This window comes from Drosophila albomicans, chromosome 3 (assembly GCF_009650485.2).
Source record: "Drosophila albomicans strain 15112-1751.03 chromosome 3, ASM965048v2, whole genome shotgun sequence".
Lineage (NCBI taxonomy): Eukaryota > Metazoa > Arthropoda > Insecta > Diptera > Drosophilidae > Drosophila > Drosophila albomicans.
The window spans coordinates 26,258,222-26,272,682 of record NC_047629.2 but is presented as its reverse complement, the minus strand read 5'-3'; the positions used below and the strand labels follow the sequence as shown (position 1 = coordinate 26,272,682).

At 35.9% G+C, this 14,461-nt stretch overlaps 1 protein-coding gene across 27 annotated transcripts in view; it reads left to right on the top strand.

The window, feature by feature from the left end:
- LOC117569144 (longitudinals lacking protein, isoforms F/I/K/T) overlaps positions 1-14,461 on the top strand; it is a 75,540-nt gene that overhangs the window by 18,156 nt on the left and 42,923 nt on the right. Inside the window, exons 6-7 of one of the 27 annotated variants that reach the window (XM_034250194.2) lie at positions 1,881-2,064; positions 2,215-2,600. The exons of 17 other annotated variants lie outside the window; for them this stretch is intronic. In XM_034250194.2, coding sequence (XP_034106085.1) covers positions 1,881-2,064; positions 2,215-2,464 — 434 coding nt within the window. In that variant the 3' untranslated portion in view covers positions 2,465-2,600. 9 more of the 27 variants (XM_034250193.2, XM_034250200.2, XM_034250202.2 and 6 more) reach the window with 9 other exon arrangements.

Genomic DNA, 14,461 nt, shown 5'->3' with positions numbered 1-14,461 from the left:
TTGATGAGTGCGAGATTCTCTTTTGTGTTTTATTAGTTGCAATAGCAAAAAAGTCCAAAACCAGTTTTGCGTTATTGTTGGAATTTCCAGATTCATTAGCATTATTGTCTAAAAAAGTAAGCGCAGCATTTAATTTTTGTTTTTTGTTGTGATCTCTCACTTTTTAAGAGAATGCATAATTCTCTACACCACACACACACAAAATCTACTTTTATTATTCATTGCGCGCATGTTAATGGGTTTTCTAAGAAATGCAGTATGTCATCTATTCGAAATGTCTCTTATATAAGTTTTAATGGTTCCAGTTTTCAACTGTCTTTTAAAAATACACTGAAAAATGTTTCGCTTCGAGAAAGGATGGCAGTTAGAAAGGGATTTCACTTGGTGGGATTTTAATATTGCCGGCGCGCTTTTGGTTGTGATATTAGTCTCTTGGAAAGCTGTTTGCTTGGCCTTGACCCACTTTGTGTTGCGTGCGTGTGATTTTGCTGCTTGGCCTGGCCTATAAAAAGCACAATTATCAAGTGCTTTATAAGGCTGCAACGGTTTATTAAAGCTTTTGGTGATAACTGTACAAAACTCATGACGTCGCATCGTTGCGTCGTAGTAAACTAGTTTATACGATTATCAATTATACAAAACAACAACAAAAAAAATAAACAAACAATTTACATTGTTTATTATTAATCTTAAAATTGAATTAAGCTCTATCTCTCTCCCCCTCTCTTTCTCTCTCTCTTGTCAATATGTATAATGTATGTAGCACACACTCCCATCTATATTTACTTTGTAGTTTGGTTATTGTACTTAAACTGGGCTTTACTTTGCTTTCAACTTGTACTTGCAACACTTTAATTACAAACAATTATGTCGAAACTTTTTTCAAGCGTTTAAGAAAGAGCTTTTTTCATTAGAAAAGAATATTTTATAGTACGAATGCTAGTTAGGAGTATTTTAAAAGCAGATTCTTGTGTTAATTTTTTTGTTTGCTTTTTGCTTTTTAAAAGCCACTCTCTATTTGTGTGTCTCTTTCTCTCTCTCTCCCTTTCTCACTCTTACTCTGCTCTGCTGTGTGCTCAGAAGAGATGTTGATGCATCCAAGCAATTTAAAGTTCAATGCCCGAAGAAAGTCCAGCCGATCGATGGTGATGCAACAGCAGCAGCAAAAGCGTCGTAGTCATCAAAATCATCATCATCAACAGTCATCGATGTCGACGTCGATGTCGATGACGTTGGCGATGGCGGCGATGTCGTCGTCGACGTCACCGTCGTTGCACGTGTGTCCGACCTGCGGTCGCAGATATCAAACGCTTTCGACGTTGACGCGCCACATGCGCAAAGAGTGCAATCAGCCCAAGCAATATGTGTGCCACTTGTGTGGCAGGGGTTTTCACTATAATTTCAAGCTGCAAGATCATTACCATCACACACATCGGCTCAGTGCCTGATCTTAATGCAACAATATATTCTTATTATTTTTTTTATATGTATCTCACACATACAATTTACATACATATATTTTTGTTACAAAAACAAAATACAGAAAAAATATTACAACAAATAAAACGGAATTTTAAACTCAAATCCAAAGTTAATTTAATTCGGTTTAAACTTAGCAGACGAGAGAGCGAAAGCGCTTTAAGAGCTTTTTTCTATAGAAGTGTTAGGCAAGCCAGCGAGAGATTTTGATAGGGATAGTCTAGTTAGAAGTTAGAATATTAGAGATTGTTCTAGTTTGATGTTGTTGATGTTGATGTGTTGCCATAAGCCTCTGAGCCATGTTCTCTCTCTCTCTCTCTTCTATCTCTTCTCTCTTTTTACAATGTGTGGCCGCAATCTGTCGTTTCTTCTGGCATATATTTGTTGTTGCCTTGCAGCAGCCATAGGTGGCAGCAGCAGCAGCAGCTCAAAGCGCATTACTCGAAGAAAGGCAAATGCCAACAGCAGCAGCTCTTCCTCGATCACCAACATCCAGTCCCAATCCGCTTCAGCCTCAGCCTCCACACGCAACAAGTCCCGGCGCAAACGCAAATTGGGCAGCACTAAACTGATATCGTCTCGCAGGTAAAAGCTCTTCTTTTGTTTTCATTTTGCATACTCTCTTTCAATGTTATACTCACTCTCTCTCTTTGATGATTGACTCTCTTTGCTGAAGTTTTTGCTTTGCTCCCTCTATATTAGTGCCATTTTGTTGTTGTCTCTGTTTCTCTTTAGAAATGCAGCCTTGGATGCAGTGCCGTCAGCATCAGCAACAACAACAACATCAGCTGTGGCGGCGCCTTATGTGTGCGAGACTTGCGGTCGCAGGTATCAGGTGCTGGGTACATTGACGCGTCACATGCGCAAAGAGTGCAATCAGCCCAAGAAATATGTGTGTCGCATGTGCGGTCGAGGTTTTCACTATAATTTCAAGCTGCAAGATCATTATTACTATGTGCACAAGGGCATGCTAAAGAAAGAATAAGTTAAGGGAATAGAAATGAAAAGAGTGCGCGCTCTCTTTAGTGTAGTCCTAAGTGTGGTGTTGTAGTGTTGTATAGAATTGCAAAACATTTTTGTTGTTCTCTAAGCGTAATAAATTATGCCAACTTTGAGCAAAATGTATGCGTGTAATTTGTATCACAGGAAATTAGAGCTGCTGTTTGCCTTTGAAATTTAAATGCTGCTAAAGTTGTCGTCGTGCTATCCAACAAGCTTTTACCTAGCTCTTGCTCTCTATCATTTTCTCTTTCACTCTTTTGCGCTCTTCACGTGCACAAACACAATTTCATTGCAGGTTTGCTTGAATTGAGCATAACTCAAGCATCGTTTTACTTAGACACCATGATGAAGCTACCATCGCCATCGCCTCCCCCACCAGCAACAACACAACCACAACTACTACCGTCGCCATCGTCGCCGCTCTTAGTGCCAGTCACAGCAATGCGACGCAGCAAATTGCGATCACGTAAACGGAAAACTGTAACGGGGGTGGCTGCTGGTCAAAAATTATTGTCGCCGCCATTAATGCAGCGCAGCAGCAGCAGTTCGGCAGCGACGCTAGCGCGCAATGCAGACCAACGAGACGATGGCAAATTGCAGTGTCCACAATGTCCCAATTCGTATTCGCGTATCTCGGCGCTCAAGCGCCATCTAGAGTTCGAGTGCGGCATGTTAGAGAATTTTCGTTGTGCCGTTTGTGATGCTGGGTTCAAGCGTAAAGATTCATTGAATCGTCACTGCAAGGTCAAGAAGCATCATACCAAATATTCGTGTTAGGTTCTACTTTCTTTTTTTTTCGGTCTCGCTCATACCAACCCAAAAATTACTTTGCATATACGTCTATTTATACATAAACATACACATATATTTTAGAGTATTTTTTATGATTAAAGAGCGTAATTTATTGCTGCCAGCAGACAGTCGAATTCCGAATTAAAGAGTGTTTTTGTTTGTCAGGCTGAAAATAACACATACTCATTTACACATCCATATATCATACTTGTAAACACGGACGAGACAACAAAGGACAGCTACAGATCCGAAAAGTCCCAATCAACCAATGAAAAAGAAAGTCAAATGTTTGTTTTTTTTCTCGTATTGAATGCTAGTGCCACGTGCCTGTGTGTGTTCGTCTCTCTCCTACTTATTTTGCTGCTCCTATGCCTGCCCAAAGAATACGTCTTGCACTCACACTTACACACATACTCATAAGCAAAATCATACTCTCATTTAAAACGCCACTAAAAGTCAGCTCTCTCTCTCTGTCTCTTTCTATCATACTTAAGCCCCCCAACTCATCACACACATACACAAAAATACATCAGGAGAGGCTTGGCGACATGTTGGTAAAGCCTCTCTTTAGTTTCCTTAACGTGACTTTGCTCCTGCCTCTCTTCAACTCTCTGTTCTCTCCTCCTTTTTACTTTATTTCGTTGTTACTTTATTAACCTGTCTGCGCTGCTGATTGCATTTAATTTTTGCCTGTTTGAAATTTGTTTTTGTTTGACAAAAAAACGCGTAAAACAAATCTAAAAAAAAATTAATTCAACGAAAAAAAAAATTAACAAAATTAAATCTAAAAAAATAATGCTTATCCAAAAAAAATTAATTCTAATGGCATTTTGATAACGAACTAATCATTGCTTGTTTTTGCCTTGAAAACTGAGCAGAAATTTACACTAAAAAAAAACAAACCAATTAAAAACCCAAAGCATGCCAAATTTAAAAAAAAAAACAATTATTAACTTGAGTCAGAAAATCCATATGCAATTATTGAAACTGAAATTATGCGAAAAATATGTACCAAAGAAAACAAAACAAAAACAAATTTCAGGCTATCAACAACAAACGCATCAGCATCAGCATCAGCAGCAGCAACAACAACAACAACATGACAGTAGCAACAGCAGTTGCAAGCAGGACGATAGTTGCGAGACTTTCAGCGATATGCATTTACAACATTATCAGGGCAGCAGCACCTCAACCTCAACAACAACAGCAAATGCAACTGCAACAGGCAGCAGCTTAACAACAACAACAGCAAACACAACAACACATTTTCAAGCACCGCAATTCGATAACTTTCAATCGATGCTCGGCAGCTCAAGTGGCGCCCTCTTGCAGCTCGAAGAGAGCTTCACTTGTCCGCAATGTTATCGAACCTATCGACGCCATGGCACACTGCGTCGCCATTTGCGACAGGAGTGCGGCAAGGGCAAGTCGATGGTGTGTTCGGTGTGCGGGCATCGCACCAAGCGAGCCGATCACTTGCGTCAGCATGTGCGTAAAAAGCATCCGGAAATTGCGATGCGTTCGCTGTTCAAGCGTCAGCAACGCGCTGCGGCCAAAGCCCTGCAGCCAACAGCAGCAGCAGCGACGTCAACAGCCGGCGATATTGTTGATCTGGATATGTTGGACGATGGACTGGACGAGTTTATCGATGACTCGCAGCAACAGCAGCAACAACAGCAGCAACAGTTGCAGTCGCGACAACCGCAAACATTTGTGGTCGACGATGATGATGATGAGGTGGATAATAACGATGATGATGATGGCCAGCAACAACAACAGTCCCTCGATAGCAGTTACTATCAGCAACAGTTGCATCAGCAGGCGCTGCAGCAGTTGCAAAAGCAATTGCAACAGCAGCAACAGTTGCAAGTTCTGGCTGCCGCAGCAGCTGTTGCCAAAGCCACGAAAAATGGCAGCAACAACAGCAGCAGCAGCGATGCAGCAACGCTTAATTGTTGAAATCCTTTCTCTCTCTTATTGTGGTGACAAGGGTATTTGGGGGGATGGCTGGGAAGAAGGGGGAAAAGTGCAACGAAAAGACGCCACGGATGCACAGCAACAACAAAAGAAAACAAAAAAGCTATACGATCATTTATTTCAACTAATCATTATTAACCAAAGAGCGCAGCGTGTGGCAGCATTTTTACTTTTGCATTTTCTTTGGAAATCCGAAAAGTATTTTGTGTGCAATTCTTTCTTTTAATTCAATCAACTTATATTTCCAGCAGCGATAATCAAAATTCAAGTTGAAATTATTTTTTTTTGTATTTACAAATTAATGTACGAAAAAAATAAGTAACTAAAAAACTAATGAAAACGAAAAAGAAAAAAAAAAAAAAAACAAAAAATCAAATTACAAATTACAATAATAAATGCAATTTTTTACAGAAGATACAAAATGTGTTTTTCAATTCTCAATCGAACAAATTGCATGTTTCATTTACACACACACCACACCACAAAACACACACACACTCGCCCCTCCCCTCTCCCACAAATCAATTTACAACAAATCTACAGTAAAACAAACCACAACAAATTCGTTAAGTTTAATTCAATTATGAATATACATACATATATATATTTTTTTGAATTGAGAAATGAAACTGGTAAATAACAAATTTAATTTACACACGAAAAGTTTATGTAAAATTTTGGTGCAGAAGTTTGTGTAATTAAATTAAGTTTATTACAAATTATGATTTTCATGTGCGAAGAAAAGAAAAACAAAACAAAAAACAGAAACAGCAACAGCAAGAAGTATGCAAAGAAAAAAAAAGGAATCGAAATAATTTGTGTAATTTATATAATAATTAATGGCGGTCGGCGCGGTGTGCATAATTTCTTAAGTAATATTCTTTAATTATAATTTTTCTGCTCTTTTAGTTCGTAATCAATGATTAACTCTAATTTTAATGTGTGTGAGAGTTGCGCCTAATTAATCATTTATCCAATTAAGTAGCTGTAAATTATAAACACACACACATACAAACACACTCCACTTCACATCGATTCACACACATACACACACAAAAACGCATCAACAACCACAACAAACAAAACAAAACAACAACACAATCAACGTACGCTCTAAGTTTCCTCCCCTCTCTTCGCAAAAAAAAACCAAAAAAGACGACAAATTTTTGAGCCCAAAAAAACAACCCAATCCACAATTTTTACAGATTTACGGACGTTGTACTGTAATTTTGCTACCGCTGTTGTGGCAGCAGCTGCCAGCAAGCAAGCAACAACCACAAAGACGCCAACAACAACAACGGCAGCAGCATCGGCAGCCACAACAATAAACACCGACAACAACAGCGGCAGCAGCCACAATTGTCAGGTGGCAACAACAACAGCAAATGTGACTGAAATGCGTGAGGTTTATGAGCCGGAGGTAACGATACGTAGAATGTACAAATGTGGCAACAACAACAACAGCAGTGGTGAAGCCCATGGCACACATGCAACCATACCCCACAACAACAACAACAATAATAACAATAACAACAACAAGTTGCATTGCAATGCGAGCAATTGCAGCGGCTGTCAAATGTCTGCAGCAGCAGCCTCATTTCAATTGGCTAACTTGCTAAACTCGAGCATGTTGTTGCCAACAGCGGCAGCAACTGTTAAGCGCAACAATAACAATTGTAATAACACCAGCAGCAGCAGCATCAACAGCAGTAGCAACAACAACAGAGTCGCGTCAGCAGCAACAGTTGCAGCTGCAGCTGCAGCAGCAGCCAAAAAGCCGAGCGTACAATTTCACTGTGAATTCTGTAATTTTAGTTGCAGTTGGCGCTACGATTTGAAGTTGCATCTGCGACAAAAGCATGGAATACATCAGCTGAAGAAAACGTAGAAATCTTCTTCTAATCTCTTCTCCAAAACTTTTTGTATATACGCAATTCCATTCCAATGTTGTTTAGCTAAGCTAAAAAAGAGAAAAACAAAAAATCGAAAAAAAAATATTGAAGAAAAAGTTAAATATATGTGTACAACTATTTATTGAAATCAAACTTGGTTTTTTCTAACACTAAACAAAAAGTTATGAAAATACGAATTTACAGCGCGCGTTTGTGGTTCAAACAATAATAAACACACAAATCCACTTTTTTTTTAACTATATCATAAATTTAATTTAAAATTTATATTTACACCCTAAAAACAACTAACTAGTAAAATTTGTTAAACATTGATAGATAGATATTTTTTTTAAGTATTCATTTGATTCAGTAAATTTTGTAACTTGGTCAAGTAAACGAGAAAAACAGTTTTTGTTTTCTTTACATTTGTGTAGAGTAGCTAAAATAATTTGTCGTATTGTTTATTATTATTTTGTATTTGTCAAATTGAAATTGTAATTGTAATTTTAGTTATATAGTATTCAGTTCTATTCAACTTTCAACAAAAAAAAAATACCATAAAAAGAAATTTAAGTTTAGTTTTAAGTTAAGCCAAAATAACAACCAACAACGAGATGATGAAAACAGCGAGAAGGGATTTGCGTTTATGATTTTTCACACAATATTTTTTATTTTTCTTTTCATTTTCATTTCATAAAAACCCCCCCAAAAAACACACACAAACACACACAAATTCATATTGATAATAACAAACGAAATCACCAAAATCTATCACCAATCATAACCTACATGCCACAAATTAATAACCAACAACAAACTAAACAAATCAAAAAACAATGCACACCAACAAAACAATCGAAAAAAAAAAAAAACAAAAAAAAATAACCACACGTAGATATGAAATATGAGTTTGGGCACAGCGTGTTTGGCGGCGATTTGAAGCACGAACGCGATGGCGGTGATCCTCATGAGCGTTTCCCCTGCGCCGTTTGCAACAAGAGTTATCTGCGCAAACGGCATCTGCAGCGACACATGCGCGATGAGTGCATCGGCATTCCACCGCGCTTCAATTGCGAATTCTGCAGCTCACGTTTCCGCCGCAAATACCATATGGTGAGGCATCTGGTCTCCAAGCACGGCATACCGCCGTCCATTGCCCAGCAGACAACGGGCAGCGGTTCAAGGACGAGCAGTCCACGTAGCAACGGACTACTGGACATGAAACTGGATTTGTCTGGTGTAGGAGGAGCAGTAGGAGGAGGAGTTGGTGGTGGTCAACTACATGCTGGAGTCGGGCATAGCGATAGCGCAAGCGTTGGCAGCGCCGGATCGCACAATGGTTGTGAGAGTCCCATACCGGAGAATCTGTCGTTGCGCAAGGAGCACTACGAGCGACACGAGAATCAAGACGGTTCACGCTGCACGTCTCCGTTGCCGCCGCACATGATGCCCATACCCACGTATGGACTCACGGGTGCCATTACAGCCATCTCAGCAGCAGCCGCCGTTGTCGAGGAGCAAGCTGCCGCCGCCGCAGCAGCAGCTGCAGCCGCTGAAGCGGCCAATAACAATGGCAGCGAGGCGAGTGTCAGTGCAGAGTTGGCAGCAGCCGCTGAGCTGGGCATCAAGCCGGAGCCATTGACGCCGGGGAAGACGCAGCCACCGCATCCTTTGCTTGATGAGGAGTGGAACATGAAGCTGGGTCTGCAGATCATATCGAATTCATTGCTCAAGGAGCGTTTGATGAACACTATGCCATTTGCGTACAACAATAACTAAAGTTGTTTCATTCATCTTTTTCTCGAACCAAAGTATATATTTGACTCTAGAAACCTAGAAATGCTAATTGTATTTATTAACAAAACAAAAAACAAATATCAATTGAATATTCTCATATATATTTAATTTCATAATTTTAATTTGTGTCTGCTTTGCTTAAATCACCTTCAAATGAATGAAGAATATCTTATATTACGTACGAATTGAATCTCAGAATATCTTAGACATTCCAGCGCTAATTTTTTTATTTTATGTAACTTATTTTTTATCATGTTTTCTATTTTTTTTCTCTTGCGTGCTCTCCTTAGTCAGCGAAACGTGTCTTACAAAAAAAAAAAAACTTAAACCCCCAAAAAAAAAAACAAAAAAAAAAAAAAAACTGTATTACAATGTTGCACAGTTGAGATGAAACCTTACGGTACTATTTATCCTAGAAAACACAAAATATGTAAACTCAAAACCGTCACGAATTTGTATTGCTTAAGTCATTCCAAAAAAAAAAACTAAAACTATTTCCATTAAACTATTTGTTAGAATTTAAGCATTTTTTGATACTCTAACTGTAAGTGATGCCATGAAATCAAATCTGTATGATTTTTGATGTGCTATGCGAACCCAAAGAGGGACAGAAACAAAAAACAAAAACGAAAAAAGAAAAACATACTCAAGCGTGAGCAAAATACTCAACAATTCCAAAAAGCGAAAACTCCAAAAACGAACATAATCAGAATTTTAAGATGTTTTTTTACTTAAGCACTTATTCCAAATGATATGCCACCAAAATGTATACCTAAATGCTAAGTGTATGTGAATTATTTAAAATAATATAATGATATTTATATTTTTATCATAAAATACAACATAAAAAAACGAAAAAAAAAACTTAACAAAAAAAAAAAACCCACAATTTATATTATTAATTGAATAAAACAAAAAGAAAAAAAAAAAACAAAGAAAACGAAAAAAGAATTTATTAACTATTTTCAATTGTATTTTTTTATAGCTGGCTTTTCACACTCAATCAAAATTTTCCACTTTTTTGTTATCGTTTTGGTTTTTTACTCAAAAAAAAAAAAGAAACTGTTTGTTGTTGTTGTACAAAGAATTTCACTAACCTATTTTTATTACTAAATTTCTTTTAGATAAACTCTTCTACTCTACCTACTACTACCTACTACTCGGTACTGGCTGCAGTTCTAGGACCCAGCTATCCATATTACAGTCAGTCTTGTACCACAGTAACCTGTAACCAGTACAACCAACCAAAAAACAAAACAAAGAAAACACCACAAATCAAAAAGTCTGTCACTCACACATACAACTACAACTATGCGTATATATACATATATTTATCTACTATACTATACTATATATCTATGCTGTCTGCGTCTCATTTCTTGAAACTTATATCTATCTCACTCACTCTATCTACTATATATATGTATCTAGTACATGGGTTCTATACTTGTTCTAGTCGCACATACAATACGCTTACACACACAACCATACACACACCACGCACACACACACACACACACCCAGCATGCGCCTATTTGTATGCCTCGATACTCAGCGGCTGTCAGAGTGTGTGTGTGGGTGTAACTGTGTATGCGTGTGTGTGGAACGTCTTGTGCTTTTGTGTCTTGTCCTTGCGCTACTCACAATAAAAACAAAACAAAAACCAATTTACGAATTTACTTTAAAAATATATTTATATTATATATATATATTGTATTTGTGTGTCTTTCAATCAAAAAAAAAAAAAAAAAAAAAAAAGCAAATAAATTATTTAACACTCGATGTTTTTCTTACACTACAGCTTCGTGTTCCGTAATTCAATTTCCCTTTTGGGTGATTTTGAGCTACGGAATTCAAGCTGCGTTTATATGCTCTATGTGGGTTATTTTCTATTTTTATTTTCTATATCTTTATGTGGGCGTGCCTGACACTTTTATTTACGATATAACTGTTAAGCAAACTTATTCGATTGTTCGTTTCTTATTACAATAATTTTTGATTTTCGATTTGTGTTCACGTTTTGATTTTACCCGTCAAATATATTTAAGCTTTATGTGGAATGCATTTATGTATATATAATAATTCTTATGTATTTATATATATTTTTACGTTTTAAGTTTTCTGTTTTGATTTCCATGTAGTTTGACTTGCTCAAAAAACAAAAAAAAAGAAAAAAAAACGAAGAAAATGAAAACTCAGTCAAAATTCAGTCATCAGATCATAAGTTATAAATTACAATTAATTCGATAAAAATAAACTACTCTCATATCCATTATGTATAACATCAAAATTTCATCAATATCATTCACTCACACACACACACACCTACACACACACACACGCTCGCACATCTGCTTCGTTCACACTTTTGTGTTTGTTGTGTGCTGTTCTCTTCTCTTCCATCTTTCTCTGTCTCTCCCTCTCTGTCTGTCGCGCGCGCTGTGTGGGCCAAAAAAAAAAACCAAACAACAAAATTTCCTTACAGATTTTGTGCTCACCTGGTATCAACACGCTTGCGATCAATGCGGCAAATCCTACAAGACACGCAAAAGTTTGAGTCGCCATCGAAGATTCGAGTGCCGCTTTACCACAGAGCGTCCGATATTTCAGTGCCCCAGCTGCAATTATGCGGCCAAGCGCAGCGATAATCTAACCAAGCACATTAAAACGCATTTTGCCAAAATGAAAAAGGACTTTCTGCCGCTGGCATTTCAAATGCAAGCAGCCAGCATACAAACCAAATGGGAAACCGCATAAGAGATAGCTTACAAAGAACCCAGAAAAAAACAGCGTGTGGCTAGCCGCACTTTCAATATCCTTGCAGATGGGGGCGACTTTATAAAGAACGTCTAATAATGTCTTCAATTTGTCTGTTCAAAGTTTATACTACTAAAACTTCAAGAACTGATTATCCGAAATGATATTTGATTACTTTTTCTAATCATAATCAAAACTTTAAACCTTTAAAGAAACAAACTATACGAAATGAAATTTTCTACTTTTTCTAAGCATAACATAAAAACTAACAATTTGAAATGAAATTGTATTACTTTTTCTAATCATAATCAACACTTTAAACCTTCAACAAGTTGATTACAGAGTTGATCTACCATTTGAATATATTGTTCATTATCAAATCTTAAAAGTTCCAAATCTTCAAGATCCCTAATTTCCTTTCGCTTTGCCACTCTCAATGCTCTCCTAAGACACTTAATCACCCATAATCAAACAACTCACAGATTTCATCATATATTCTACCCACTGCAAGGGTATCTAAATATTCGGTTCGATTTACAAAAGTCCATTAACTATAATTTGATAAGTACTGGGAATCGCAACGCACAAAATGTGTCTACTAAAAATTGAATGAAAGAAAATATTTATAAGCAAAGCACATATTGTTGCTTGTCAATTTGTTTGCAGTTTATTTTTTTTGCTTTTGGTTCGCTTTATTTATTTGATTTTTTTTTGCATATTTAAACTTTCACTTCACATTTTTTGTGTATGTGATTTGCATAAATTTATGTATGCAAAGTATGCAAATTGTATGCGACGCCAAAGTTTACAAAAAAAAAAAAAGTGTTGTGACTTCTTGGCCCGCATTTGAATTAATTTGTATGGTGCAAGAAAAAGTTATTGTACTTTAACATTTGTGCGTTGCAATACCCAACAAAAAAGACCAGCCAAAAAACAAACTTACATTTAAACATTTGTTAGTTTCTAAGCAAAATTACATAAGATTAATTTTAAAACATATATTTTTTAACACTTTAAGCCAAAAAAAAAAAGAGAAGAAAGAAAGAAAAAACGCAAGTCCAAAGAAAATGAAACCGAAGCTAAGTCAAAAGCATTTTAAAGCAAAAAAAAAAATAAAAAGTTATAAATATTTTACTAAACTACTGAGAGTAGTAACTGTTTTTTTAGGAGGAGAGAAGGTTGCACTAAAAGAGGCAGTTTCGTAACATCACATTCCTAAAAGAAAAAAAAAACCAAAAAGAAAAAAAACAAAATTGTTTTGATATACGTAGTCTAGTTAAGAACAAGGCCAAAGCCAAGCAAGTCAATGGAAAGAAAGTATTATACTAAAAAGAAAGAAAAAACGAGAAAAAGAAAAACAAAATTATATATTTAGCTTAGTTTGAGAGCTGTAAAATTATAAGTTCCTTGCTAGCATAGAGATACATTTACATATATATATTTATATACACTTAAACTTAAACTATGATATGATAGCCATACAACAAGCAAAAAGCGATCTCAGCAAATACAAATGAATGCAACCAACAGTACAACTTTTAAACAACAACAACAACAATTACATACAGCAAAAAATAGTTCAAATATATATACATTTTTGAAATGAAAACAAAACAGTCGAAACAAGAGCTCAGCTCAGGTGAAGTTTAGCCTTTAACGAAACCCGTTGAGCACTTGGTTTTTTAACAATTATATTAGCTCAAGTTTCAGTTGATATTCATATACTTATATAGAGATTACTACTCGGCAGGCAGAAGATATAGATGCACGATTCTTTTCATTCGCTCGCTTCATTTAATGCTCATATCACAATTGAACTGTGACAGCAACAAAATTCATTCCACGAATAAATTGTCCAACTACATTTACGTTTAAGTCATCAATCATACACATACACACACTTACACACATACTTATATACAACTATATTTTCTTATAAATTGAAAAACAAAACCAAAAAAAAATACTATTTTTATACACATTGTCAAAGAGCATAATTAAGACGTATTTTTATAAATATATATTATATATACCGCTATTTTTGTATGTAACTGAATAAAATTGTAACAAAATCAAATTGTTATTTACTATATTTATTTTTTTTTTGATTATATAGATATTCCAAAAATGTTCATTTAAGTTAACTAGTTCTGCGGGTTTGCATTTGCCTTTGACTACTTTACGCTATTACTAAACATGTTTCATTACAGCCATAAAAAAAAAAAAAAAAAAAAAAAAAACAAGAAAAGAAAAAAACAAAAGAAAAACCAGATCAATCAATCAATCAATGCATCATCATCGCCTCATTAAAAGTATATCGCAAGCCTCCTCTAAGTCTATAAAGCAGCTGCTGCCTCTTATCATCAACCACCGCAACTGCATCAGCATCACAGCCTCCGCCTCACATATGCTTCATCAAAAAAAAAAAAAAAAAAAAAAAAAAAAAAAAAAAAAAACACCAACAATCAATCAATCAATCAATCAACCAACCAAGAACAACAACAAGCAATTATGTACACAATAAACTGTTGCATACCACACACTAACTGTAAATATCACAACTTTTATTACGATTACGATTATAATTATAAATTTTATTTTTACATATTTTTTAATTTCAACAACTTTCAACCGAAATTAATAACTAATAATCTACCAAAAAGATCTTGTTACTTTTTCTTCTTTTTGTTTGTATTTGAAATAATGAAATCTAAGTCGAGATCTCAGAGTATCATCTCTGAAATTGTTTTTTTTTTTTTTTTTTT